Here is a 27,139-nt window from a genome sequence, read left to right as displayed (position 1 = left end):
ACCGTCTAAATTGCCCACTAGGACATCATCAGTCAAGTAATTTGGAGATTATTTAAGAGTTAACTAGGGAGTTAGGTGAAGTTGGGCAGTGACTTTGTTCATCTGAACTTTGTTAAAGTCTGTAACAAGATTCCGCATGGCAGCTGATCGGGAAGGTTCGGTCACGTGGGAGTCACGCGGAGCTGGCGAGGTGGATTCACACCGAGCTCGAGAACAAGAAGCAGAGGGAGATGATTGAAAATGGTTTTATCGAATGGAGGCATGTGACGAGTGGGATGTGTGTGTCAGTGTCGAAACCTCTGTAATTAATTCATGCCATTGATTTATATATGAATGTACATGGCACGGTGAGCAGGTTTGAATTGAATTAAATTGAATTGATTTCCTAAATCCTTCACATACATGTGGAGTAGAAATCTTTACGTTACGTCTCGATCAAAATGTGTAATGAAAGTAATTTACAATATATTGAACAGTCCATATAATACAGAGTACACTCAATTGAGCGTGAGTTAACTAGTCTGATGGCCTGGTGGAAGAAGCTGTTCCGGAGCCTTTTGGTCCTGACTTTTATGCTGCTGTACCGCTTCCCGGATGGTAGCAGCTGGAATAGATTGTGGTTGGGTGACTCTGGTCCCCAGTGATCCGTCGGGCCCTTTTTACACACCTGTCCTTTTAAAGGTCCTGAATCATGGGAAGTTCACAACTGCAGATTTGCCGGGCTCTCCGCACCACTCTCTGCAGAGTCCTGCAATTGAGTGAAGTAAAGTTCCCATACCAGATAGTGATGAAGCCAGTCAGGATGCTCTCAGTTATGCCCCTGTAGAAAGTTCTTAGGATTTGGGGGCCGATACCGAACTTCCTCAACCGTCTGAGGTGAAAGACGTGTTCTCGTGCCTTTTTCACCGCACAGCTGATGTGAACAGACCACGTGAGATCCTCGGTGATGTGGATGCCGAGGAACTTAAAACTGTTCACCCTCTCAACCCCAGATCCATTGATGTCAATAGGGGTTAGTCTGTCTCCATTCCTCCTGTAATTCACAACTAGCTCCTTTGTTTTTGCGACATTGAGAGGAAGGTTGTTACTTTGCCATCACTGTGTCAGAGAGATGACCTCTTCCCTGTAGGCCACCTCTTTATTGCTTGAGAGGAGGCCAATCTATGCGTTGTCGTCGACAAACTTAATTAGCAGATGAGAGCTGTGGGTGGCGACACAGTCATGTGCAGACAGGGAGACTAAATTCGGGAGACCGGCTTATCAGGCAACAGGTGACAATGAAATTCAAAGGCATCTTGGTCAGTTATGGAGATGGGCTGAGCAATGCCAAATGGTTTTCAACTTGGACGGGTGAGCGTTGGTGCATTGTGGACAGTCAAACTAGGTGGGACTGGTATAGTGACTGGGAGGGCACCAAGTGTTGTGGAACAGAGCGACCTGGGAGTACAAGAGTACAGTCACTGAAAGTGGACGTGCAAGTATAGAGGGTGGAAAAGAAGGATTTAATCATGCTGGCCTTCATCAGTTAGGGCATTGAGTTCTGGATTATGGGCATTATATTGTTGGTGTGGCGACACAGAGTATTCTGTACAGTTGTGTTGACCCTGCTGTAGGAAATATACTATCAAGTTGGATCGGGTGCAGACGAGTTTGCTGAAGACGTTGCCTGGACTAGAGGGCCGAGTCATAGGCAGAGGTTGGCCGAGCTGGATCTTTATTCCAGAGGAGAATGAGGGTGGCATTGTAGGAGTTTATGAAATCAAGTGGGAGCATAGATAATGTGGTTGGTCGTGGGATTATCCCCAAGGTTCAAGATTCAAGATTGTTTACAAGTGTAAAGGAGAACAAAATGATTGTTATTCTGGATCCAAAGGAAGTCCTTGTAAATCTCCTCTGTGCTCCCTCTATAGCAGCCATATCGTTTCCTGTAGTGAGGTGACCAGAACTGAACACAGTACTCCCAAGTGGGATCTAATCAAGGTCTTGTATAGCTGTAACATTACCTCACGCTCTTGAACTCAATTCCGTGACTGACAAATGTCAACACACCATATGCTTTCTTATCAACACTGTCAACATGTGCATCAGCTTTGAGTGTTCTATCGACACTAGCCCCAAGATCTCACTGATCCTCCAGATTGACAGGAGTATTACCATTAATATTACATTATCTTGGAATCTGACCGAAATGAACCGCTTCAAGCTTATCAGTATTGAACTCCATCTGCCACTTCTCTGTCCAATTCTGCACCCTATCGATGTTGCACTGTAACATCTGACAACCCTGTAGACGATCCACAACACTCCCAACGTTTGTGTCTTCAGCAAACTTACTAACCCATCCTTCAACTTCCTCATCTGGGTCAGTTGTAAAAATCACAAAGAGAAGGTGTCCCAGAACAGACCCAACGGAACACTATCAGTCATCATCATCCCTGCAGAATACGAACCATCTGCAGCCGCCCTTTGCCTTCTGTGGCCATGCCAATTCTGGATCCACAAAGCAAGGTCTCCTTGGATCCCATCCCTCATTATTTTCTGAATGAGCTTTCCTTGGGGAACCTTTGCTAACCTCTTACTGAAATACATATACAGTACCTCCACTGCTCTACCTTCATCAGTGTGTTTTGTTACATCCTCAAAGAATTCAGTCAGATTCATAAGGCATGACCTGTCCTCAGCAAAGCCAGGCTGACTATCCCTAATCAGATTATGTCTCTCCAAATGCTCATAAACCCTGCCTCTCAGGATCTTCTCTAAATTTGGCCCACCACTGAAGTAAGACTCACTGGTCTATAATTTCTTGAGTTATCTCTACTCCATTTCTCGAACAAAAGAGCAACGTTTGCAAACTTCCAATCTTCTGGTACTTCTCCCCACCTCATTAATGATGCGAAGATCATCGTCAGGGGATTAGCAATCTCCTCCCTCGATTCCTACATTTGCATGGGGTATATCTCGTTCAGTCCCGGCAACCTAACACTTCGGCCTCCGTTAGTCTCAATAGACATGGATTTGCACCTTGGAAAGTTTCCAGGGCGCAAGCCTGGGCAAGGTTTTTTAATGGAAGATCGGCAGTTGTCCAAGCTGCAAGTCTCTCCTCTCCACGCCACCAATGTTGTCTGAAGGAAGGGCATTAGGGCTGTGTACTGCAAGGAACAAAGCACAGATATATAACTGACTCCCTTTGCGTGTACCACACCCCCACTGATGCAACTAGTTACCATACAAAACATCATAAATACACAACGCAGGATGCAATGCTGATAGAGAACAGATACATGGCTCCTACACACAAGTTCAGCTCTGATACAGGGTCTTCCACCTGAAATATTAACATACTCTCTGTCTTGTTGAATAACTCCAGCATCTTACTTTATTTATTTTAATGATTTTTCCCAACTTGTTGTTCTGTATGTATGGCATGTCGACATTGTGTTTGACATTGTGTCTTATAACTAACTATCTGATAATAGCCAGGTGACATGCTGAAAGAAATCTTAACTGAGTTTTGGTGCTAATAATGGTCTTAAACTCCTGCCGGAAAAAAAAAAACTATAGTGGTTCAGAACAAGATGTCACGATGCTACAGGTGAAATTGGATTGTTCAGGATGTCAGAGTGTCTCTGTATAAACTCAAATCCTATATTGTCATAGGTGTCAAGGCCAGGCAATGATAACCTGAAAGGAGACAGTGAGCATCAGGTGTGACTGAGAAATCTGTATAATCCAGTGACGAGAGTAGTAGAAGTCTCATCGTCAGCAGAAATGGTTCACTCCACACTGCTGTAACACTTGTCCATTACTCACCACAGCGCCACCAGTGGTAGGAGGACCAAAGCAGTGGGCGCTGTCTGCTCAGCCTGCCTCGGCATTCCGTGGACGCAACACTCCTGGTCCAGGGCAAAAGATTGGTTCCAAAGAGGGAATTGCCTGCAATACAGAGAGTAGATAGTCTGCAGAATCCTGGTCCAGTGTACATTCCATGGAGAGATCAAAAATGGACATTATGTGACAGTGGGTGGATGGGCGCAGGTGGATCAGGTGGACCCTACCCTCAAGTGTTCAGTGGATCGGCCCAAGATGTTTGGAAGTGTTTCCCTCCGTTTAAAAACAAAACAGTATTCTCCTTTAATTAATGGCTGATCCTCCTGTTGTTGTTTTGTTTTGTTACAGAACAGTAAAAACTGATCACACCTCTCACCAAAATGCGTCAATGTTCGAGCAGTGGAGGGGCTCCAGTGACGTCAACATCGGGAAAGGACATGGGTATGTTGGCGAATTATTATAATTTATAAATACTCTGCGGATTCTGAGCCTGAGCTTAATGCAATATAGGCAATTGACAAAATTGAAAACTGAGCAGGGAGATGAGAGAGAGGGAGTTGACATCTCTGGGGAAACATGGTCACACGTGGAAGGAGTACATTTACCGTCTGTTCCTGCTCCTCTGACAGATTGTGATGTACATTAAAATAGCGAGTTACTCCAGAAGACAAGACATTCTGTAGATGCTGAAAGTTTTGGGCAACAAAAAGACACACAAAATATTGGCAGAATTCAGCAGGTCAGACAGCATCCATGTACAGGAATAAACAGTCAACATTTCAGATCAGGACCACAAGGAATAGAAAGTAAAGTGACAATATCTAGAATTTCTGTCCCCTCATTTCCAGACCAATGAAGGGCCTTGGCCCGAAACATTGATTGTTTATTCTCCTCCATAGACGCTGCCAGACATGCTGAGTTCCTCCAGTATTTTGTGAGGAATCCCAGAGATTTGCAGAGGAAGGGGTTGACCAGGCAGTCAGACAGTAACCCATTGCAAAGCGGTGGTGATGGTCAGTACCAGGAGAGTGATGGTGATGGTTACTATATTCTCAGCAATAAGCAGAGTCCTTTCAAAACAGGGAGGTATTTTCCTGGGGACACGAAAGAGCAGACTTAAACAGATGGAACTATGCCACCTCCTACTCCCCGGCGACCCCTACCCTCCAGCCCAAACCCATTCTCCCACATATATATTTCGGACTGTATTTTGTTTTTTTAAAAAAAAATTATTGAGTTTTCAAATGATTACAGAAAGAAAAAAAATTATCCACCCTATCCCCCTCCCCTTAACCCCTCCCCCTAACTTCCCTATAGAAGAAAAGGAAAAGAAAAAGAAAGAAAGAAAGAAAGAAAGAAAGAAAGAAAGAAAGAAAGAAAGAAAGAAAGAAAGAAAGAAAGAAAGAAAGAAAGAAAGAAAGAAAGAAAGAAAGAAAGAAAGAAAGAAAGAAAGAAAGAAAGAAAGAAAGAAAGAAAGAAAGAAAGAAAGAAAATCGGAAGATCCCCACATGCTCCACGGAGTTCATAATAACTTTAGTATATATATTTATTTCTTTCCCCAAATAACCAATTACTTTATCTTCGGAGCACCTATATATTTAATCCTGTCTTTTGTAAATAAGGGTGCCAAATTTTCAAAAATATTTCATATTTATCTCTTAAAATATAAGTAATTTTTTCAAGTGGAATACAGCTGGAAATTTCATTCTTCCAACGATCTATACTTTAGTATGAATCCGATTTCCAAGTAACTGCAATAGCCTTTTTGGCTACTGCCAGTGCAATTTTTATGAATTCTTTCTGATATTTATTCAATTTGGGTTTCGGTTTTATCCCTTCAATATCACCGAATAAAAATAATATTGGGCTATGTGGAAGTTGTGTTCCAATAATTTGTTCCAGTAAAACTCTTAAATTTGTACAAAAAGGTTGAATTTTAGAACAAGACCAAGTAGAATATAAAACAGTACCAATTTCATGGTTACATCAGAAACACTGATCAGATAAATTTGGGTTTTATTTATTTATTTTTTGTGGTGTAATATAAAATTGATGTAAAAAATTACATTGCACTAATCTTAACCGGACATTTATTGTATTTCTCATACTATCAAGACATAGTCTTGACCAATTTGTTTCTTCAATTTTAATATTCAAGTCAGTTTCTCATTTTTGTCTTGACTTATGGATTCGTTGTTTAATTGCCAGTTTTTGAATCAAACTATACATACAAGAAATATTTTTTTTAGGTTTTCCTTTTTGAATTAAAGTGTCTATTTCATTAGATATCAGTAATAACATTGTTTGAACCGATTTTGCTCTTAAATAAGCCTTAATTGGAAGTAACAAAAAAGATTGTTTGATATTTTATATTTATTCTTTAATTGATCAAATGACATTAATATACCTCCTTCAAAACAATCTCCCATATATCTAATCCCTTTCTGAAACCAATTATATAAATTTGATTATCCATTGTAAAAAGAATAAGTCTATTTTGAATTAAAGATCTCTTTGCTAATAAAGATTTCTTTATCTCATCATCAACATTTATCTTATTGTAGATATCAATCAAATGTTTTAATATAGGAGATTCTTTCTTTTCCCGTATCCATTTAGACTCCCATTTATATATAAAATCTTCTGGTGTATTTTCTCCTATTTTATCTAGTTCTATTCTAATCCATGCCTGTCTATCTTTCTCAAAAAAAGGTGCAATAAATCTAAGTTGATTTGCTTTATAATAATTCTTAATATTTGGAAGTTGTAACCCTCCTAGATAAAATTTCCATGTCAATTTTTCCAACGATATTCTTGACATCTTACCTTTCCAAATGAACTTCCTCACATATTTATTTAACTCTTGAAAAAACTTCTGGAGTAGTTGTATTGGTAGTGATTGGAATAAGTATTGTAATCTAGGGAATATATTCATTTTTATGGTATTTACTCTAACTACTAACGTTATTGGTAATATCATCCATTTATCTATATCTTCTTGAATTTTTTTCAATAATGGTAAATAATTGAATTTATATGTTCTTTATATCATTACCAACTTTTATACCTAAATATTTTATACTGTTTATCAGCCATCTAAATTGAGTTATTAATCGACATTGACTATAATCTCCTTTAGTAGGAGGTAAAATTTCACTTTTATCACAATTTAGTTTGTAGCCTGATATTTTCCCATATTCTTCTAATCTGGAGGATAATTTACACAACTAGTTCAATGGGTTTGATAAATAAAACAGAACATCATCAGCAAATAAGTTAATCTTGTATTCCTCCTGGTTAACTCTGAAACTCTTAATATCTGGGTCCATTCTAATTAATTCAGCTAATGGTTCTATCGCCATCACAAATAAAGCAGGTGATAATGGACAACCTTGCCTAGTTGACCTTGTTAACTGAAATGGTGTTGACATTTGACCATTTGTCACTACTTTAGCTTTGGGATTAGCATTTAAGGTTTTAATCCATTTTATAAACGATACTCCTATTCCATATTTTTCCAATACCTTAAATAAAAAAAAATCCCATTCCAATCTATCAAATGCTTTTTCTGCATCTAAAGCAACTACCACACTCATTTCCTCCCTCTTTTGAGCCAAATGAATTATATAACCGAGTTACATTATCTGCCGATGGTCTATTTTTAATAAATCCTGTTTGATCCATGTGTATTAATTTTGGTAAGTATTTAGATAATCTGTTGGATAAGATTTTTACTATTATTTTATAGTCAGTGATTAAGAAAGAAATAGGTCTATATGTTGGCTTTAAAAGATCTCTATCTTTTTTTGGCAATACTATTAAAATAGCTGTCGAAAAAGATTCTGGAAGTTTGTATTCTTTCCGCTTGGTGTATTAACTCCATAAAAGGAGGAATTAATAAATCTTTAAACTTTTTATAAAATTCAGGCGGAAATCCATCTTCTCCTGGGGATTTATTACTTTGAAATGATCATAGAGCTTCTTCGACCACTTTTAATATAAAAGGCATATCTAATCCCTTCTGTTTTTCTGAATTCAATTTTGGAAGAGTTATTTGTGATAAAAACCTTTCTATCTTGACATTATCATTTTGTGGTTCTGATTTATACAGTTCAGAATAAAAATTCTTAAAAGTTTCATTAATTTCTAAAGGTTTATAATTAATTTTATTTACTCTTGTTCGAATTGCATTCATCTTTTTAGAAGTCTGGTCTGTTTTTAACTGCCAAGCAAGAACCTTATGTGATCTTTCACCTAGTTCATAATATCTCTGTTTAGTTCTCATAATTGTTTTTTCCGTTCGATATATCTGAAGTGTATTATATTGTAACTTCTTATTAACAAGTTGTCTTCGTTTTTCTTCTGCCATATATTTTTGAGATTCTTTTTCTAATTTTGTAATCGCTTTTTCCAATTGATCTATTTCTATCATATATTCCTTCTTAATTTTAGAAGTATCTTATTATCTGACCTCTCAAATATGCCTTCATTGCTTCCCACAATATAAATTTATCATCAACTGAATGTGAATTTGTATCTAAAAAGAACTGAATCTGCTTTTTTATAAAATCACTAAAATCTTGACGTTTTAGTAATATTGAATTAAATCTCCATCTATAAATTGATTCCTCTTTATCTATCATTATCATTGTCATTATCAATGACCTGACAATATTCTTGCTTTATATTCCATATTTTTCACTCTGTCTTGAATATTCATTAATAGGAAAAAAATCTATTCTTGAATAAGTTATGTCTAATTGAATAAAATGAGTAATCTCTTACTTTTGTGTTACTTCTCCATATACCAATCTTTCATCAATGATAAAATTAATTTTGCTACTTTTGATTTTTTGAGAACCTTTGTTGATCTATCTAAAACTGGATCTAGACAAAAGTTAAAATCTCCACCTATTAATATTTTGTCATTTGCGTTAACCAAATTCAAACAGACCTGGTATAAATTTTACATCATTTTCATTTGGTGCATAAATATTCATAAGAGTCCAAAGTTCTGAAAAAAATTGACAATGTATAATTAAATATCTACACGCCGAAACAATTAATGCATTTTGTATTGTAATTGGCAAATTTTTATTAACCAAAATTGCAACTCTTCTCCCCTGTGAGTTAAATGAAGCTGCAATAACATTTCCAACCCAATCTCCTTTTAATTTCTGATATTCTTTCATAAGTGTGTTTAAGTGTGTTTCTTGAAAAAAAGGTATATGTATTTTCATTTTTTTTTAATGTGTGTTAAGATTCTTCTTCTTTTCACCGGTCCATTAAGCCCATTAACATTAAAACTTTAAAAATTTAGTATATTAGTCATTATTTTTAATTGGGTTACTCCAATATATAATAATACCTAATCTTTCAACTTTCGTGGTACCTTGGGGAATCTTTATAAAATTAACCATGTTGCTATGTGTGCCCCACCGATCATCCAGGCAAAAAAAGAAAGCTAGAAGAAAAATAGATTATAAAGAAAAAAAAAACAAAATACCCCCCTACAAATGTTGTGGATAAAAAAGAACACAACATTACCCCTCTCTGTTGTACGGGTCTTGGCAATCGCCATGACTACACACGTGAATCCCGTAGCAATCGATCCAAAGCTCCCCCAGCTCCCCCGCGACATAAAAAAGTATATATATGAGAAGAAAAAAAGAAAAAAATACTACTCACAATTAATATTTCTCAAATTTTGCCTTTCGCTCCCTGTATCATACTTAAATGTCCATCAATTCCATTCACTGTCTCTGACTTCATCTTTAATCCATTACGCTTGGAAATCTCTATGTGTAGTTAGCGAATAACGAGGAGTTTTCGTGCGAATTCCTCCGCTTCTCGATAATCGGTAAAAAATCTTTTTCCATCCTCCAAAAAAAAAATTATCACTGTTGCTGGGTGACGCATTATGAATTTATAACCCTTTTCTCATAAAGCTCTTTTCACTGGGTTAAGTTCCTTCTTTCTCTTCAAAAGGTTATAACTTATATCAGGATAGAAAAGAACTGCTTTCCCTTCTATCACCAATGTCCCTTTACTCTTTCTAGCACATTGGGCAGCCGCCTTCAGGATCTTTTCTTTATCTCGGTATCTTAAGCATTTTATCAACATTGATTGAGGATTTTGATCAGCTTGAGGTCTTGATCTTCCGGCTCTATGAGCCCTTTCAGTTTGAATTAGAGTTTCTTCTTCCATTTCCAAGTTTTCAGGGATCCATTTTTGAAAAAAAATTATTGTATCTTCGCCTTCTGTATCTTCTTTAAGCCCAACAATCTTAATATTTTTTCGACTGCTCAAGTTTTCTAGCTTATCCACTTTTTCCAACAATTGTTTTCTTTCTAATGTCCAGGCAGAGATATTATTTTCCGTTTTATTAATTCTTTCAACCATGTCTTCCGTTCTGACTTCCAAGTCTATAATTCTCTTCCTATTTTTTCCGGTCTTTTTATCATTTTATCAAACATAATCTCCATATTTATCTTTTTTTGATTTCTTTTAATGCGTTTAATTTTTCTAATTTACACACTGTTTGCATCAAAGTTTTTTCTATATTTCCAGAAAAACTTTTTTATCAAGAGAATCCGAATCGGCCTCAGATTCACATTCACTTCCGGTTTCAATCGTAACTGGGATTTGTGGTTCTGTTGCTCGCGTTTGCGCATGCTCCTTCCTTCACGTTTGCGCAGTTCTTGTTGGTCTTTTTCTTTAGAAATGGTCGATGTTGCCACAGTTTCCTGTTCTGTATCACCGCAGGTGAAATGTACCTGAACCCGCGGTTCTCTGGCAGCAGTGGCCCTTGATTCTGTTCCAACTTGCGTTGTCTTCACGGTAGTAGTTTTCTTCATCTTCTGTTTATGAGACACAGTTTGAAACAATCTGGAGTAGGTTATAAGTAACTTTTTGAAAGTATTTACTAACTTTTCTTCACGTAAACATTAATTTACTGATTTTTTTACGGGAGCGCTGGTTTCCCGCGTCTCGATCCTACGTCATCAGGTGACCCCCCCCCCCCCCCCCCGTGTTTTGTTGTGATCTTTAGGTTCCAGAGAGAACGTTACTACCCAGTATGGTGTTGAAATTTCTTTAATGCCCCTCATTTTCCTTCACAGGTCCAAGCTCAGTGATCACCGAGCTCCTGGCAAGCTGGGACGATTCCCAGCTGCTGCAGTTGACGGATATCTACCGGGACAGGCTGGAGCAGGCGATGGAAGGAGGGGTGCACGGAGTGAGCCTGGCGTTAAAGGCCGAGAATCAGTTCAGTGGAGAGGAACATCGAGTGAGTGGGAGGGAGAATGGGTTTGAATTTTCACACATCACAGGACTGATGGGTGTCGGGACTATCACTCATCGGATAATAGAGCATAAAAACAAATCAGAAATAAATAAATTCTTAAAAATATTAATCTCAAGCGATGATTGAAAAAGTTGTAAATACCCCTGCTGGTGGCTCAATGTTCCGAGTGAGGCGAGTAGGCAACAGTTCTATGATGTTGCAATAAACGAGAAATGGAAATACGGTAGAAATCTTTATTTCGGGAAGAGTGTACAGTGTGACAGCAGGATTCAGTGAGAACAGGGGCATTACGACCGGATGCCACAGGAGCTCGAGTGTGTTCTGTTCTGGGTGGAGATCATTCTGTGACAATCTGTAACTGCAAACGGTGTGGATCGGGGAATACGGCCATGTTGTAATGTGTAATCACTGAATAAACCTCCATTGGAAAGGAAAGGCATCAGGTGTCAGCCGGTAATCCGCTGTCATGTTGGGCACTGGCGGACTGAGGAGATGAATCACATCATCTTTTCTGCAACTTCTCCGAGACTGCTCACGCTGTTATAAAAACCCTCCTGACTTCTTTCCTCATCTGTGATCGTTATTTTCTGATTTTGTTTTACACGGTCAGATCCGGTGAGGAATTATTTATGGTTTTGGAGCCAAGTTAACGAAGCGGTCACAGACCAGCCAGGATCTCATTGACTGGTGGACCAGGTTCACGGTGAATGTCCCTCCATGTGCTCTGCACTCAGAATGTACAGTCCATGTCCAGACGGGATCAGCACCCGTCCGGATGACTGCTCAGTGTGATCCCCTTACAGAGCACATAATTTACTTCTCATTCTCTGTGTGAATCTGTCAGTCCCCAATATGTTCACCGTTACTCTTCACAGAAAATCTCTGATCTCGCTGATAAGGGAGAGCGGGCGGACAGTTCTAAACTCCTCCTGAGCCTGGTGATGGAGAAAGGCTCCCGCGCCCGGAGGGTGATGTGGGAAACCTTTGTGAAAATGCGGATTGAAGTCCCAAAGTTTGACAAAATACTGAAGGAAATACAGGAACATGGTGAGATAATATCAGAGGTTAAATTAATTTTGGATTCAAACATTACATAGTTATAATTTGAGGAATTGAAACATGATAAATTATTTTAAATCTGAACAGGTTGTGTTCCGGTTCATCCACCCGTACCGGAAATTCCCAGTGAGCTGAAAGGTGAGTGAAAAACCGCTGTTTCCACTGAAGGTTGATATTATGTAGGGGCATGTTGTTGTTGAGTCACGGGGATTTGATCAGGTAAATGTTCCACCATGACAGAGCGCACAGTGAGACACAGGGAAAAATGTTTGCTGGAGGGAGAGTTTTCACAGGACAGCATGAGGAACCACGCAGAGAGTTTGTGAGTTTCTGACTAGTCTGTTCAAAGCGGAGCAGCATATGAACCCCGCTCTGTTCCCATCTGCACTCCTTTAGTACAAACAGTGCTGAAGTTATACAGTTTAATATCCCACGCAGTAGTCCTGAGGAGATAGTGTTAGTCAGGGTGTGATGGGGGACAAAATCCTCAGCTCAGTCCACAGAAGCTGAAATTGATGTGTTGTGTGATGGACACTGTGGAAGGGTGAGAGATGGGAATTAGGACAGAGAAACCGATGGTTATCGGATTGCGGCAAGGAAGATGGAAAGGACTGAAAATATCTATAAATAATTTTGCAATTAATTAAATTGTGACCATCTGGATAAGAAACACATTACATCCGTAAGCAGATTGTGTCTGTAAAAATGGAGCCCGGGTCAGCGCATGCGCCCAAGAGATTGTAAGGCTTCCTAATCGCAGAATGAGTTGGATCACTCAACTGCACATTTAATACAGGAGAGAATGAAGGAAAGACATATATGGTAAAAATGATTAATCTTAGAGTACCCCATGTTTTAGCTTATTACTCGAAGCCCTTGAACAGAAACACAAGGAATCTCAGCCACAACCCTCGTTCAGCCATCTCATTTCCAAGAACAAATTCCAAAGACGTTAATTTTCAAATGGCACCAGAGGAAGTTTTCACACTACTCATGTTTCTATCACCTCTGTTAATGCTTTTCCAGTACACTTTCAGACTATAAAACCCCTCCGTTTCCCTGCACGAAGAATTTGGTAATTCTCTACAATTTGCCTACAAACTTGTTCTTCACTTTTCTTCATTCTGTTTGCCGAGGAAGAAGACACGGCAGTGAAGTTCTCTCACGTATTTCTGAATACGAAAGAGATTTTCTCCCTTATTATTGAAGAACATTATTTCTACCATTGTCACATTCTCTAAAGTAAATATTTCAAAATTCAGTGTTTTCTTACGATCCCTGTTTCACCCGAATTGAGAGGCCGCACACTCCCTGACAGGTTTCTGACACACCGTGAGACCCCCACACGCCCCGAACAGGGTCACGACACACTGTGAGAGCCCACACACCCCTGGCAGGGTCCTGACATGGTGTGAGACCCCACACACCCAAAGCGGGGTCTTATCACAATGGCGGACCCTACAGAACCCTGACAGGGTTTTTAAATACTGTGAGACCCCACTCAACCCCGGCAGGTTCCTGACACACTGTGAGATCCCGCACACCATGACAGGATTTGAACAAACAATGAGATCCCACACACTCCTGTCAGGATCCTGATACAATGTGAGACCCAGATCTTAGGTACATAGAAACATAGAAAGCGTACAGCAAAATGGAGGCGCTTCGGCCGAAAAAGTTGTGCCGAACATGTCACTACCTGAAAATTACTGGGGTTACCCACAGCCTTCTATGTTCCTATGCTCCATGTACCTATCCAAAATTCTGTTAACTGACTCTATCTTATCCGCCTCCACCACCGTTGCCGGCAGCCTATTCCACACGCTCATCACGCTCTGCTAAAAAAACTCACCCCTGACATCTCCTGTATACCTACTTCCCAGCTCCTTAAATATGTGCTCTCTTGTGGCAAGCATTTCAGTCCTGGGAAAAAGCCTCTGCCATCCACACGATCAATGCCTCTCATCATCTTATACACTTCTATCAGGTCACCTCTCATCCACCGTCGCTCCAAGGAAAAAAGGCCGAGTTCACTCAACCTATTTTTATAAGTCATTCTCCCCAATCCAGGCAACATCATTGTAAATCTCCTCTGCATCCTTTCTATGGCTTCCACATCCTTTCTTTTGTGAGGTGACCAGAACGGAGCAGTACTCCAGGTGGGACCTGACAAGGGTCTTATATAGCTGCAACATTACCTCTCGGCTCCTAAATTCAATTCCATAGTTGATGAAGGTCAATGCACCGTACGTCGTCTTAACCACAGAGTCAACCTGCGCTGCTGCTTTGAGCGTCCTATAGACTCAGACCCCAAGATCCCCAAGATCACACTGCCAAGTCTTACCATTAATACTATATTCTGCTATCATATTTGACCTACTAAAATGAACCACTTCACACTTAGCTGGGTTGAACTCCATCTGCCACTTTTCAGCACAGTTTTGCATCATGTCAATGTCCCGCTGTATCGTCTGACAGCCGTCCACACTGTACACAACTCCTCCAACCATTTTCTCATCAGCAAACTTACTACCCCATCCCTTCACTTCCCCATCCAGGTCATTTATAAAAATCACGAAGAGTTGGGGTTCCAGAACCGATCCCTGACGCGCACCACTGGTCACCAATCTCTATGCAGAATATAACCAGTCTACAACCACTCTTTGCATTCTGTGGGCAAGCAAGTTCTGGATCCAGAAAACAATGTCCCGTTGAATCCCATGCCTCCTTACCTTCTCAATAAGCCTTGCATGGGGTGCCTTATCAAATGCCTTGCTGAAATCCACTACCTGCCCTTGACAAAGCCATGCGGACTATTCCTAATCATATTATAGCTCTTCAAATGTTCATAAATCCTGCCTCTCAGGATCTTCTCCATCAACTTGCCCTCCAGCGAAGTAAGATTCAGTGGTCTTCAATTTCCTGCACTCTCTCCACTGCCAATACTCGCAACCCTCCAATCATCTGAAACCTCTCCCGTCGTCTTTGATGATGCAAATATCATCGCCAGAGGCTCAGAAATCTCCTCGCTCGCCTCCCACAGTAGCCTGTGGTACATCTCATCTGGTCCTGGCTACTTACCGAACTGGATGCTTTCCAAAAGCTCCAGCACATATTCTTTCTTAATATCTACATGCTCCAGCTTTTCAGTCTGCTGCAAGTCATCATTAAATTAACCAAGAATACTAAAGCAAAGTATTCATTAAGTACCTCTGCTATTTCGTCCGGTTCCATATACACTTTCCCACTATCACACTTGTTAGGTCGTATTCTTTCACGTCTTATCCTCTTGCTCTTGTGCTTGTAGAATGCCTTGGGGTTTTCCTTAATACTGCCCACCACTGCCTTCTCACGGCCCCTTCTGGCTGTCCTAATTTCCTTCTGAAGCTCCTTCCTATCAGCCTTATAATCTTCTGGATCTCTAACATTACCAAGCTCGCTGAACCTTTTTTAAACTTTTCGTCTCTTCTTGGCGAGAGTTATTACAGCCTTTATACACCACAGTTCCTGTGCCGTACCATAACTTCGTTGTCTCATTGGAACGTACCTATACAGAACTCCACACAAATATCTCCTGCTTTTATTTGAATTGCATTGACACCGCGTTCTCTGAGAGGCAGATCGTCAGAAACAGCCCGTGCACATTGAAAACAAAAACCTGACGTTAGAGCTATATCGAGCTTTTCGGAACTGGCATTGAAAGACTATGCATGCCGGCAAAGATCAGTCATTACTGAAACGAATGCCAACGTGGGCGTGTGACGCCTTTTTATACACTGCTCTTCTTCTGTTCTGCCTGCCTCTCCCTTCCATTCGTAGTCACTGATGAAAGCCGGGAGCTGATATACAGGAGCGCACAGAATATGTGAATGACGTCCAATGGATTGAAAAAATGTCAGCAGAATTTCTGAAATGAAAGACAAACTTAGCTAAAAAATGTTATGTGAGGGAGAACAGGGGTAGCAAAATGCACGCATTCTGAGCTCGTCGACTTCATTAACATTGCCTCTAACTTTCACCCTGCCCTCAAATTCACCTGGTCCATTTCCGATATCTCCCTCCCCTTTCCTGATCTTTCCGTCTCCATCTCTGGAGATGGTCTATCTACTATTATCTAATAAAAGCCTACAGACTCTCACAGCTACCTGGACTATTCCTCTTCCCACCCTGTCTCTTGCAAAAGTGCAATCCCTTTATCGCAATTCCTCTGTCTCCGCCGCATCTGCTCTCAGGATGAGGCTTTTCATTCCAGGACGAAGGAAATGTCTTCCCTTTTTAAACAAAGGGTTTTCCCTTCGTCCACCATCAACTCTGTTCTCAAACGCATCACTCCCATTTCCCGAACATCTGCCCTCACTCCATCCACCCGCAACCCCACTCGGGATAGGGTTCCCCTTGTCCTTACCTACCACCCCACCAGCCTCCAGGTCCAACGTAAAATTCTTCATAAATTCCGCCGCCTCCAACGGGATCCCACTACCAAGCACATTTTTCCCTCAGCCTCTCTTTCTGCTTTTCACAGGGATCGCTCCTTATGCGACTCCCTTGTCCACTCGTCCCCCCCCCCATCCGTTCCCACCGATCTCCCTCCTGACACTTATCCTTGTAAGCGGAACAAGTGCTACACCTGCCCTTTCACTTCCTCCAGCACCACCATTCAGGGCTCCAGATAGTCCTTCCAGGTGAGGCGACTATTCACCTGTGAGTCGGCTGGTGTGGTTTACTGCATCCGGTGCTCCGGGTGTGGCCTTTTATATTTTGGTGAGACCCGACGCAGACTCGGAAACCGTTTCGCTTAATACCTAAGCTCTGTCCGCCAGAGAAGGTAACATCTTCCAGTGGCCACACATTTTAATTCCACGTCCCATTTTCATCCTGATATGTCTATCCATGGCCTTCTCTACTATCAAAATGAAGCCACGCTCAGGTTGGAGGAATAACATCTTATATTCCGTCTGGGTAGCCTCCGACCGGATGGCATGAACATTGATTTTTCTAACTTCCGTTACTGCCCCTCTTCCCCTTCTTACCCCATCCCAAATTTATTTATTCATTCCTGCCCTTTTTTTCTCTCTCTGTCCCTCTCACAATCACTCCTTGCTTGTTCTTCATCTTCCTCTGCTGCTCCCCTCTCCCTTTCTTTCTCCCTAGGTCTCCCGACTCATGATCCTTTCCCTTCTTCAGCTGTGTATCCCTTTTGTTACTCACCTTTCCAGTTCTTAACTTCACCCCTCCCCCGCTGTCTTCTAGCATTTCGGATTTCCCAACTGCCCCTCCTACTTTCAAATCTTACTATCGTTTCATTCAGATTGTCCTTACGAATGGTCTCGGACTGAAAGGCCGTCTGTACTTCTTCCTATACATGTTCCATGGCCTGCTGCGTTCCACCAGCATCTTGTGTGTGTTGCTGGAATTTCCAGCATCAGCAGATTTCCTCCAGTTTACAGTACTCCAAGTGGGGTCAGAACAGGGTCCTATATGGCTGCAATGTTACCTGTCAGCTCCTAAATCAATACCACGATTGATTAAGGCTAATACACCTTACGCCTTCTTAACTATTGAGTCAAACTGTGCAGCGTTTAGCGTCCTATGGACTCGGACCCGGACCCCAAGATCCCTCTGACCCTCCACACTGCCAAGAGTCTTAACATTAATACTATATTCTGCTATCATATTTGACCTACCAAAATGAACCACCTCACATTTATCTGGATTTAATTCCATCTGCCACTTCTCGGCCCAGTTTTGCATCCTATCAATGTCCCGCTACAACTTCTGGCATCTCTGCACACTGTCCACAACAACTGCAACCTTAGGGATATCAGCAAACTTACTACACAATCCCTCCCCATCCTCATCCAGGTCATTTATAAAAATCACGAAGAGTAAGGGTCCCAGAACAGATCCCTGAGGCACACCACTAGTGACCGACCTCCATGCAGAATATGACCCGTCTACAACCACTCTTTGCCTACTGTGGGCAAGCCAGTTCTTGATCCACAAAGCAATATCCCCCTGGATCCCATGCCTCCTTACTTTCTAAATAAGCCTTGCATGGGGTATCTATCAAATGCCTTGCTGAAATCCATATACACTACATCTACTGCTCTTCTTTCATCAATATGTTTAGTCACATCCTCAAAAAAATTCAATCGGGCTCGTCAGGCACGTCCTGCCCTTGACAAAGCCGTGCTGACTATTCCCGATCATATTATACCTCTCCAAATGTTCATAAATCCTGCCTCTCAGGATCTTCATCAACTTACCAACCACTGAGATAAGACTCACTGCTCTATAATTTCCAGGTCTATCTTTAATCCCTTTCTTGAATAAAGGAACAACATTCGCAACTCTCCAATCCTCTGGAACCTCTCCCGTCCCTAGAGATGATACAACGGTCATCGCCAGAGGCTCAGCAATCTCCTATCTCGCCTCTTACAGTATCCTGGGGTACTTTCCATCCGGGTCCGGCGACTTATCCAACTTGATGTTTTCCAAAAGCTCCAGCACATCCTCTGTCTTAATATCTACATGCTCAAGTTTTTCAACCTGCTGCAAGTCGTCACTATTATCACCAAGAGCCTTTTCCACAGTGAATACTAAAGTGAAGTATTCTTTAAGTATCCCTGCTATTTTCCCCGGTTCCATACCCACTTTCCCACTGTCACATTTGATAGGTCTTATTCTTTCACGTCTTATCCTCCTGCTCTTCACATACTTGTAGAATGGGTTGGGATTTTCCTTAATCCTGCCCGCCAAGGCCTTCTCATGGCCACTTATTGTCACTCTCATAAATTCCTTCTTAAGCTGCTTCCTGTTAGCCTTATAATCTTCTAGATCTCTAACATTAACTAGCTCGCTGAACCTTTCGTAAACTCTTCTTTTCATCTTGATCAGGTTTATTACAGCCTTTTAGCACCACGGTTCCTGCACCCTACTATAACTTCCCTGTCTCATTGCAACGTTCCTATACATAAATCCACAAAAATATCCCCTGAACATTTGCCACCTTTCTTCCGTACTTTCCCTGAGAACTTCTATTCCCAAATATGTTTCCAAGTTCCTGCCTGAAAGTATCATAATTCCCCTTACTCCAATTAAACACTTTCCTAACTTGTCTGTTCCTATCTCACTCCAACGCTATTGTAGAGAAGATAGAATTATAATCACTATCTCCGAAATGCTCTCCCAATAAGATATCTTACACTCGACAAGGTTAATTTCCAAATACCAAATCAAGTACAGTCTCTCTTCTTATAGGCTTATCTAAACATTGTGTCAAGAAATGTTCTTGAACACACCTAACAAACTCCACCTCATCTCAACCCTTTGCTCTAGGGAGATGGCAGTCGATTTTTGGGAAATTAAAATCTCCCGCCAACTCTGTTATTATTACAACATTCCAGGATCTGTTTCCCAATCTGCTCCCCGATATCCCTGTTACTATTGGACGGCCTATAAAAAACACCCAGTAGCGTTATTTACCCCCTTCCTGTTCCTAACCTCCACCCACACTGACTCGGTAGACAATCCTTCCATGATGTCCACTTATTCTGCAGTCGTGAAACTATCTTTGATCGACAATGCCGTGCCCCCACCTCTTTTGCCTCCCTCCCTATTCTTTCTGAAATATCTGAAACACGGCACTTGAAGAAACTAATCCTGTCCCTGAGCCATCAAAGTCTCTGTAATGGACACCACATCAAAGCTCCAAGTACTCATCCATGCTCTAAGCTCATCCGCTTTGTTCACAACACTCCTTGAGTTAAAATAGATACATCTCAAACCGTCGGTCTGAGCGCATCCCTTCTATATCACCTGCCCATCCTCCCTCACACATTGTCTCCAAGCTTTCTCTATTTGTTAGCCAAACTCCACTTCCCCAGTCTCTTCAGATTGGTTCCCATCCCCCAACAATTCTAATTTAAACTCTCCCCAGTAGTATAAGTAAACCTCCCCGCCAGGATATTGGTCCCCCCGGGATTCAAGTGCAGGGGTTCAAGTCCTTTTTGTACAGGTAACACCTGCCCCAAAAGCGGTCCCAATGATCCAGAAATCTAAATCACTGCCCCCTGCTCCAATTACTCAGCCACGCATTTATCCTCCACCTCATCCTATTCCTATACTCACTGTCACGTGGCAAAGGCAGTAATCTCGAGATTACTACTTTTGCGGTCCTGCATCTCAACTTCCTTCCTAACTCACTGTAGCCTGTTTACAGAACCTCTTCCCGTTTCCTACCTATGTCATTGGTACCAATATGTACCAAGACGTCTGGCTGTTCCCCCTCCCTCTGCAGAATATCGTGCACGCGATCTGAAACATCCTGGACCCTGGGAGGCAAACTAACATCCGATTCTCTTTACTGTGTCCACAGAACCGCCTGTCTGAGGCCCTAACTTTTGAGTCCCCTATCACTCTCTTCCTTTCCCTACCCTTCTGAGCCATAGGGCCGGACTGTGCCAGAGGCACGGCCACTGTTGCTTCCGCCAGGCAGGCCCTCCCACCCAACAGAACTCAAACAGGAGTACTTATTGTTCAGGGTGCTTAATGTAAAGGAGTCCTTCAGAAGCAATTAGTGTCCGCATAAAAGCGAAGGAAACGCCATGTAAAGTAACAAAAGTGAGTGGGAAGTTGGATGATTCGGAAGCTTTTTAAAATCTAACAAAACGTAGCAAAGAAACTTAAAGAAGTGTGGAAGGCAAAGGAAATGGAATTATAAGACAGTTAGTCTAACCTCAGTGTTTGAGAATGTGTTCGAGTCTATTATTAAGGTTTTGTGGCATTTGGAACCTAATGATAAAATATGTCAAAGTCAGCATGGCTTCTGTGACGGGAAATGTTGTCTGACGTATGTGCTCGAGCTCATTGAGTAAATACCAAGCAGGGTGGACAAAGGGTAGGAGGGTACCATACGGCGGGTAGGAGGCAGGGAGAGGGAATAAAAGGAGCATTTCTGTTTGGCTGCCAATGTCTGGTGGTTTTCATCAGCGATCAGTATTGGGACCGCTACTTTTCAGATTGTTTGCCAGTGATTTAGATAATGGAACTGATGGTTTTGTGGCAAAGTTTGCGGATGATAGGAAGATAGCTGGAGGAATCGGTAGTGCTGAGGAAGCAATGCGATTGCAGCAGGTCACAGACAAATTAGAAGAGTGGGCAAAAAGTGACAGACGGAATACAGTGTTCGGAAATATATGGTAATATATTTTGGTAAAAGGAACAACAATGCAGACTGTTATTGAAATGTAGAGAACGTTCAAACATCCGAGTTTAATGTGGCATCATGCTGGCACCAACGTTGTGGGCCGAAGGGCCTATTCCTGTGCTGTTCTGTGACAGCTGAAATCCTGATCCAGCTGCTACCGTAATTCCTCGGTCTCTGCTCTCTTCTTTACCGCCCGACCTGTAATCGGCATGGTTTTCAAACTTGTATTTAAAGTCACAGACCAGGAGCATCACCCCTTTCTCCCCTTTCCACAGACCTTGTCTGATCTGTACTCACATCTACACTCCCGTCCTTCTACAGCTGTGCTGCAGAGGGCAGGCCAACATGCCGCATAACTGTGGCGGACTGGGAGACTCTACAACGGGGAGTCAAACCTGACCAACTCATCACCGGGACCCCCAGCCTACCTTCCATCAGGGAGGTATATAGAAAGGCTACGGGAAACGGCCAGCAGCATCAGGAAGGATTCCCACCTATCCTGCCTATGGGCTGTTTGCCCCTTTCCCATGAGGCTTTGAAAGTTCTTCCACAGGATCAATGATAGCTGTGGCAGTAGTGGGAGTTTGTCCAGTAAGGGACAGTCGGGAGTCAGTAAACTACGAGGAAAATACTTACTTGCACAGCACAATTAATTTGGAAATGTGATGTGATGTCTCCCTATCCGGGTTGAAGTTTGTTAGTCAAATTTAATTTTCTTTACGAAAATCCATTGATTTATTTAATTTTGCATTAGCTTTGAGCTAATGTTTAAATACAGAGTTCTGAGTTGAGGTATCTAACATTTTGTCTATGTTCTCTGTTCCGATGGAAGATGTTCAACAGAAACACAAGGAGACTCTGCGGTCACAAACTGAAACACTGAGAGTGAACACGATCCTGATGAGGGAGAAGGTGAAGGTTTTCCAGCTGGTTGATCGATACGCTGAGCTCACGGTCATTTCTACTGTTCGAGATCGGAGACTGGTGGAACATGAGCTGCTGGCAAGAGGCAAAGACCACCGGAAGTGGAGACAGGCACATCTCTGTGGAAAGTTGGAAACACTCCGGACGGATCAGCTGTTCCAGAGCAGCTTTTCCCGGAGTAAAACCAAATCTGGGTGTTCGGCAGCAGTGGCTGGAGTTTCGGGGATCGGAAAAACAACAATGGTACAAAAGATTGTTTATGACTGGGCCACTGGGAAAATATACCAACAGTTCCAGTTTGTCTTCAGTTTCAAATTCCGGGATTTAAACTCCATTAACTGCAGAATAAACCTGAGGGAACTGGTTCTGGATCAGTATCCTTACTTTGGGAATATCCTGAGAGAAGTCTGGAAGAACCCAGAGGGATTGCTGTTTATATTCGATGGTTTGGATGAATTCAAACATAGAATCGATTTTGCTGACAGTCGGAGAGACACAGAACCCAAGCACCAGTGCCCAGATCCCGAGTGGTGGTGTGAAGTGTCTGACATTGTGTACAGTTTAATCCAGGGCAAGCTGCTCCCAGGGTGTTCAGTGCTGGTGACCACTCGTCCCACTAAGTTACTTTTATTGGAAAAGGCGAAAATCGGTGTCTGGGCTGAAATCTTGGGATTTGCTGATGAGGAACGGAAGGAGTATTTCATCAGGCATTTTGAAGATCAGACGGTGGCAGCAGCTGTTTTCAAACATATGGAGGAGAACGAGATCATGTACACCATGAGCTACAACCCCTCCTACTGCTGGATCCTTTCTCTGGCACTGGGCCCCTTCTTCACACAAAGAGTCATGGACCCACAGCGAGTTCCCAAGACCATCACCCAACTGTACTCCTACTATATTTACAACATCCTGAAAAACCATGGCCGTGAGATTGACAACCCCCGTGATGTTTTTCTCAGCGTTGGTCAGATGGCCTTCAGAGGAGTGTCCGAGAGGAGGATTGTGTTTACGGATGGAGATTTGATCAAGTTCAATCTGCAGTCTTCCCAGTTCCTGTCCGGGTTCCTGATAGAGCTTTTGGAGAGAGAGGATTTTGCCCGGAGTGTGGTGTACACATTCCCACACCTCACCATCCAAGAATTTGTAGCGGCAGTCGCACAATTCCTGAATCCACATCCCGGGAATATCCGGAAATTCCTCACCGAAGCCCACAACACGACAGATGGGAGATTTGAGGTATTTCTTCGTTTTGTTGCTGGTCTCTCCTCTCCAATGACAGCTCGGGGCCTGGAGGAGTTTCTGGGTCCATTTCCTCATCACACAACCTGCCGGGTGATTGACTGGGTGAAGGAGGAGGTTAAACGCCAGAGTGGAAACACATGGAGCGAAGCTGGTAAAAGGAGACTCCTGAATACATTACGCTACCTGCTTGAGTCTCAGAATCGTGGACTGGCTCAGGCCGCACTGGGATCTGTGGAAACACTTTCATTCAGTAGAATGACACTGACCCCGACTGACTGCATGGTCCTGTCTCATGTCATCGGGTTCTGTGACACAATAAAACACCTCGACGTGCAGGGCTGCCACGTTCAGTGTGAAGGAATCCAGCGGCTGGGACCCGGGCTGCACAAGTGCCAGGAGTTGGGGTAATTCGTTTTGTCTGTCACTCTTAACTGTGAAACTACTCCATTGTGTCGTTTCAATGTTAAGGAATTTCTGTAAAACTGTAATGATTCAAATTGTGACAAATGCCCAGGGGATCTGTCAGTAATTCCCCAAGGACGGGAGGGTTCTGTGGTTCCTTGTGAAGGGATGTTGGAGACTTCATCAGATCATTGAACAACGGCCATTGATTTAATGATCTAAATTACAGGAATGGCCGTATTTCTCGCTACTAGTCCATTGACAATGTTCCTTCTGACTGTTACTGAAACCCAGACCGACACTGACTGAAGCAGGTGGGTCAGACATTCACACCCCCTTCCCGGTGAGGGGCAAGAGACCGTCAGCACACTGTCATAGCTTTACACCTGGGTGAATGTGCTCACCAAGAGATACCCAGACTCCCGATATCCTCTCCCGATTGTGGGCCTTAGTTGAGACCAGCCCTTCCAGTGTAATCTTTTTCTGCATCCTCTCGTCTTGTGGATTATGATTTCACATTTTTATCGTCCATGCGATCTCTCTTCCCCATTTCCCTTCTTCCTGTAGGATCTCTCTTCCCCATTCCCATTCGTCCTGATGGAGCTTTTTTCCAATCCTCCTTCCTCCTGTTGGATCGCTCCTTCCTAACCCCACTTCTTCCTGTGGGATCTCTCTTCCCCATCCCCCTTCCAGACAGACAGACAGACATACATATTTATTGATCCCGAGGTAAACTGGGTTTCGTTACAGGCGCACGAACCAAGAATAGTGAAGAAATATTCCTCCAGTGGGATCACTCTTCCCCTTCCCCTTCCTCCTGTGGAAACTCTCATCCACATAGCCCCTTCCTCCTCTGGGTTCTCACATCCACGTACCCCTTCCTCCTCTGGGATCTCTCTTCCCCTTCCCACTTCCTCCCGTGTGAGAACTCTTCCCCATCCCGCCTTCCTCCTGCCGGATTTCTACTACTCCATTCCTTTTCCTCCTGCAGGTTCTGTCTTCCTTATCCCTTTTCCTCAAGTGGGGTCTCCCATAGGCACTTTTCCATTCACTAATCTTCCTCTCCGTGGGATATTCCCCCACCGTTCAGGACATTCTTCCAAACTTAGGCAGTACCATTCCCGACCCTCTCACGTCAGGAACACTTTTCTAGCCAGCGGAAAACAAGTCAGAATATCTGGAGTTTACAGGGTCACACTGACAGAATAAGTTACTGACTTTCGGTAAATACACTGGAGCTGGGCAGTGAGGGACATTGACAGTGATGGGAACTCCGATCAGTGATTTACTGAAGGGTTTAATGTTTCCTGAAATATCCGAGTGAAAGAAATTCCCTCAGACCCACGGTTTGAATCACTTTGTTCATCAATCTGTCTGTTTGTGTTTAGACTTGGGACGAATGACCTGGGAGATTCAGGAGTGAAACCGGTGTCTGCAGCTCTGAGGAACCCGGAGTGTAAAATACAGAAACTGTGGTGAGTACCAGACTGTGGGAGATTGTGTTTACAGACACTGTGTGTCTGACATTGAACATTGATGTGATCAGTAATTGTTTTACTAATAAACACTGGGAATTTGTATCGTCTCCTGTCTCTCTGTGTCCTTCACCCTCACTCTCTCTCATCTCCAGGCTGAGCCGTATCAGTCTCACAGATTCTGGTGCCGAGGATCTCGCTTCCGCTCTCAGTACAAACCGATCACTGACGGAGCTGAATATGAGTTATAATAAACTGGGAGATTCAGGAGTGAAACTGGTGTCTGCGGCTCTGAGGAACCCGGAGTGTAAAATACAGACACTGTGGTCAGTACCAGACTGCGGGAGATTGAGTTTACAGTCACTGGGTGGCTGACACTGAACATTAATGTGATCAGTAATGATGTTACTGATAAACACTGGGGATTTTTACCGTCTCCTGTCTCTCTGTGTCCTTCACCCTCACTCTCTCTCATCTCCAGGCTGCGGGATGTCGGTCTCACAGATTCTGCTGCCGGGGATCTCGTCTCCGCTCTCAGTACAAACCCATCACTGTCGGATCTGATCCTGGGATCAAACTCTCTGACAGACCGATCTGTCCCCGGTCTCCGCCGCCTCATACAGACCCTCCCGAGTCTGAAGTGGATTCTGTGAGTGTTCGTGTTGACGTTCAATGTGATAAAATATCAGCGGATCTGCGGGTTTTCTGGTGATATTTGTCTGTGAGTGTTGTTGAAACATTAAACCCAGTCCCCTGTTACTGACACTATTGTGTAATCTGTTTATTTGATCTTTATTCTCCCGTCTGTTTCAGGCTGTGGGGGAATCAGTTCAGTGAGACCGGGGAGAAGGAACTGAGATCTCTGCAGGAACCCAGACCCGGACTGAGAGTGGATCTGTGAACATCTGAATGTGTGAACATCTGAACGTGGGGAATCGGTTCAGTGAGACCGGGGGGAAGGAACTGAGATCTCTACAGGAACCCAGACCCGGACTGAGAGTGGATCTGTGAACATCTGAATGTGGTGAATCGGTTCAGTGAGACCGGGAGGAGGAACTGAGATCTCTCCGGAAACCCAGACCCGGTCTGAGAGTGTTCCTGTGAACATCTGAATGTGTGAAAATCCCCGCCCGCGGGAAGGGGACATTTTTCCCAAATCCATGCCCTCCCCTTTAACTCCCTCCCTTTAATGGTCGCGCGCCAAGTTTAATTTATAACCGTTCTTTTTTTGTACTTTATTTTTTATTAAAATTCATCATCAAGCAATCATTTCAATAAGATGTATTTCAGATATCGTACATATATACTTATCTTTATATTGTACATATAAACATACCTTTGCTCATTGCGGCCAAGAAGTTCTATTCAAAAGGTTTAAAGGAACATCTAAACAAATCTGATGCATTTTGGAAAGAAGTCCTGTAGACTGATGAAGTTAAAACCGAACGTTTATGCCGCAATGAACAAAGGTATGTTTGGAGAAAAATAGGTGGAGAATTTCATGAAAAGTACACATCTCCAACTGTTAAACACGGGGGTGTATTGATCATGCTTCAGGCTTGTGTTGCAGTCAATGGCACGGGGAACATTTACTAGTACAGGGGAGAATTAATTCAATAAAATACCAGCCAATTCTGGAAGCAAACATCACACCGTCTGTAACAAAAGCAGAAGATGAAAAGAGGATGGCTTCTG

General features: G+C 42.6%; 1 protein-coding gene across 3 annotated transcripts in view; it reads left to right on the top strand.

Moving 5' to 3' along the window:
• The window catches only part of LOC132386972 (NACHT, LRR and PYD domains-containing protein 3-like), a 45,094-nt gene extending 18,526 nt beyond the window's left edge, over positions 1-26,568 (top strand). For all 3 annotated transcript variants that reach the window (XM_059959332.1, XM_059959333.1, XM_059959331.1), the window contains 9 exons: positions 4,177-4,269; positions 10,950-11,116; positions 12,010-12,181; positions 12,281-12,331; positions 22,234-23,971; positions 25,358-25,444; positions 25,600-25,770; positions 25,926-26,093; positions 26,258-26,568. In XM_059959332.1, coding sequence (XP_059815315.1) covers positions 4,209-4,269; positions 10,950-11,116; positions 12,010-12,181; positions 12,281-12,331; positions 22,234-23,971; positions 25,358-25,444; positions 25,600-25,770; positions 25,926-26,093; positions 26,258-26,345 — 2,703 coding nt within the window. In that variant the 5' untranslated portion in view covers positions 4,177-4,208 and the 3' untranslated portion in view covers positions 26,346-26,568. The remainder of the gene's footprint in view (positions 1-4,176; positions 4,270-10,949; positions 11,117-12,009; positions 12,182-12,280; positions 12,332-22,233; positions 23,972-25,357; positions 25,445-25,599; positions 25,771-25,925; positions 26,094-26,257) is intronic.
• The last annotated feature ends 571 nt before the right edge of the window (positions 26,569-27,139 follow it).

This window comes from Hypanus sabinus, unplaced genomic scaffold (genome assembly GCF_030144855.1).
Source record: "Hypanus sabinus isolate sHypSab1 unplaced genomic scaffold, sHypSab1.hap1 scaffold_1440, whole genome shotgun sequence".
Classification (NCBI taxonomy): Eukaryota; Metazoa; Chordata; class Chondrichthyes; order Myliobatiformes; family Dasyatidae; genus Hypanus; species Hypanus sabinus.
The sequence above is the reverse complement of the archived record's forward strand: the minus strand, read 5'-3'. Positions and strand labels throughout refer to the sequence as shown.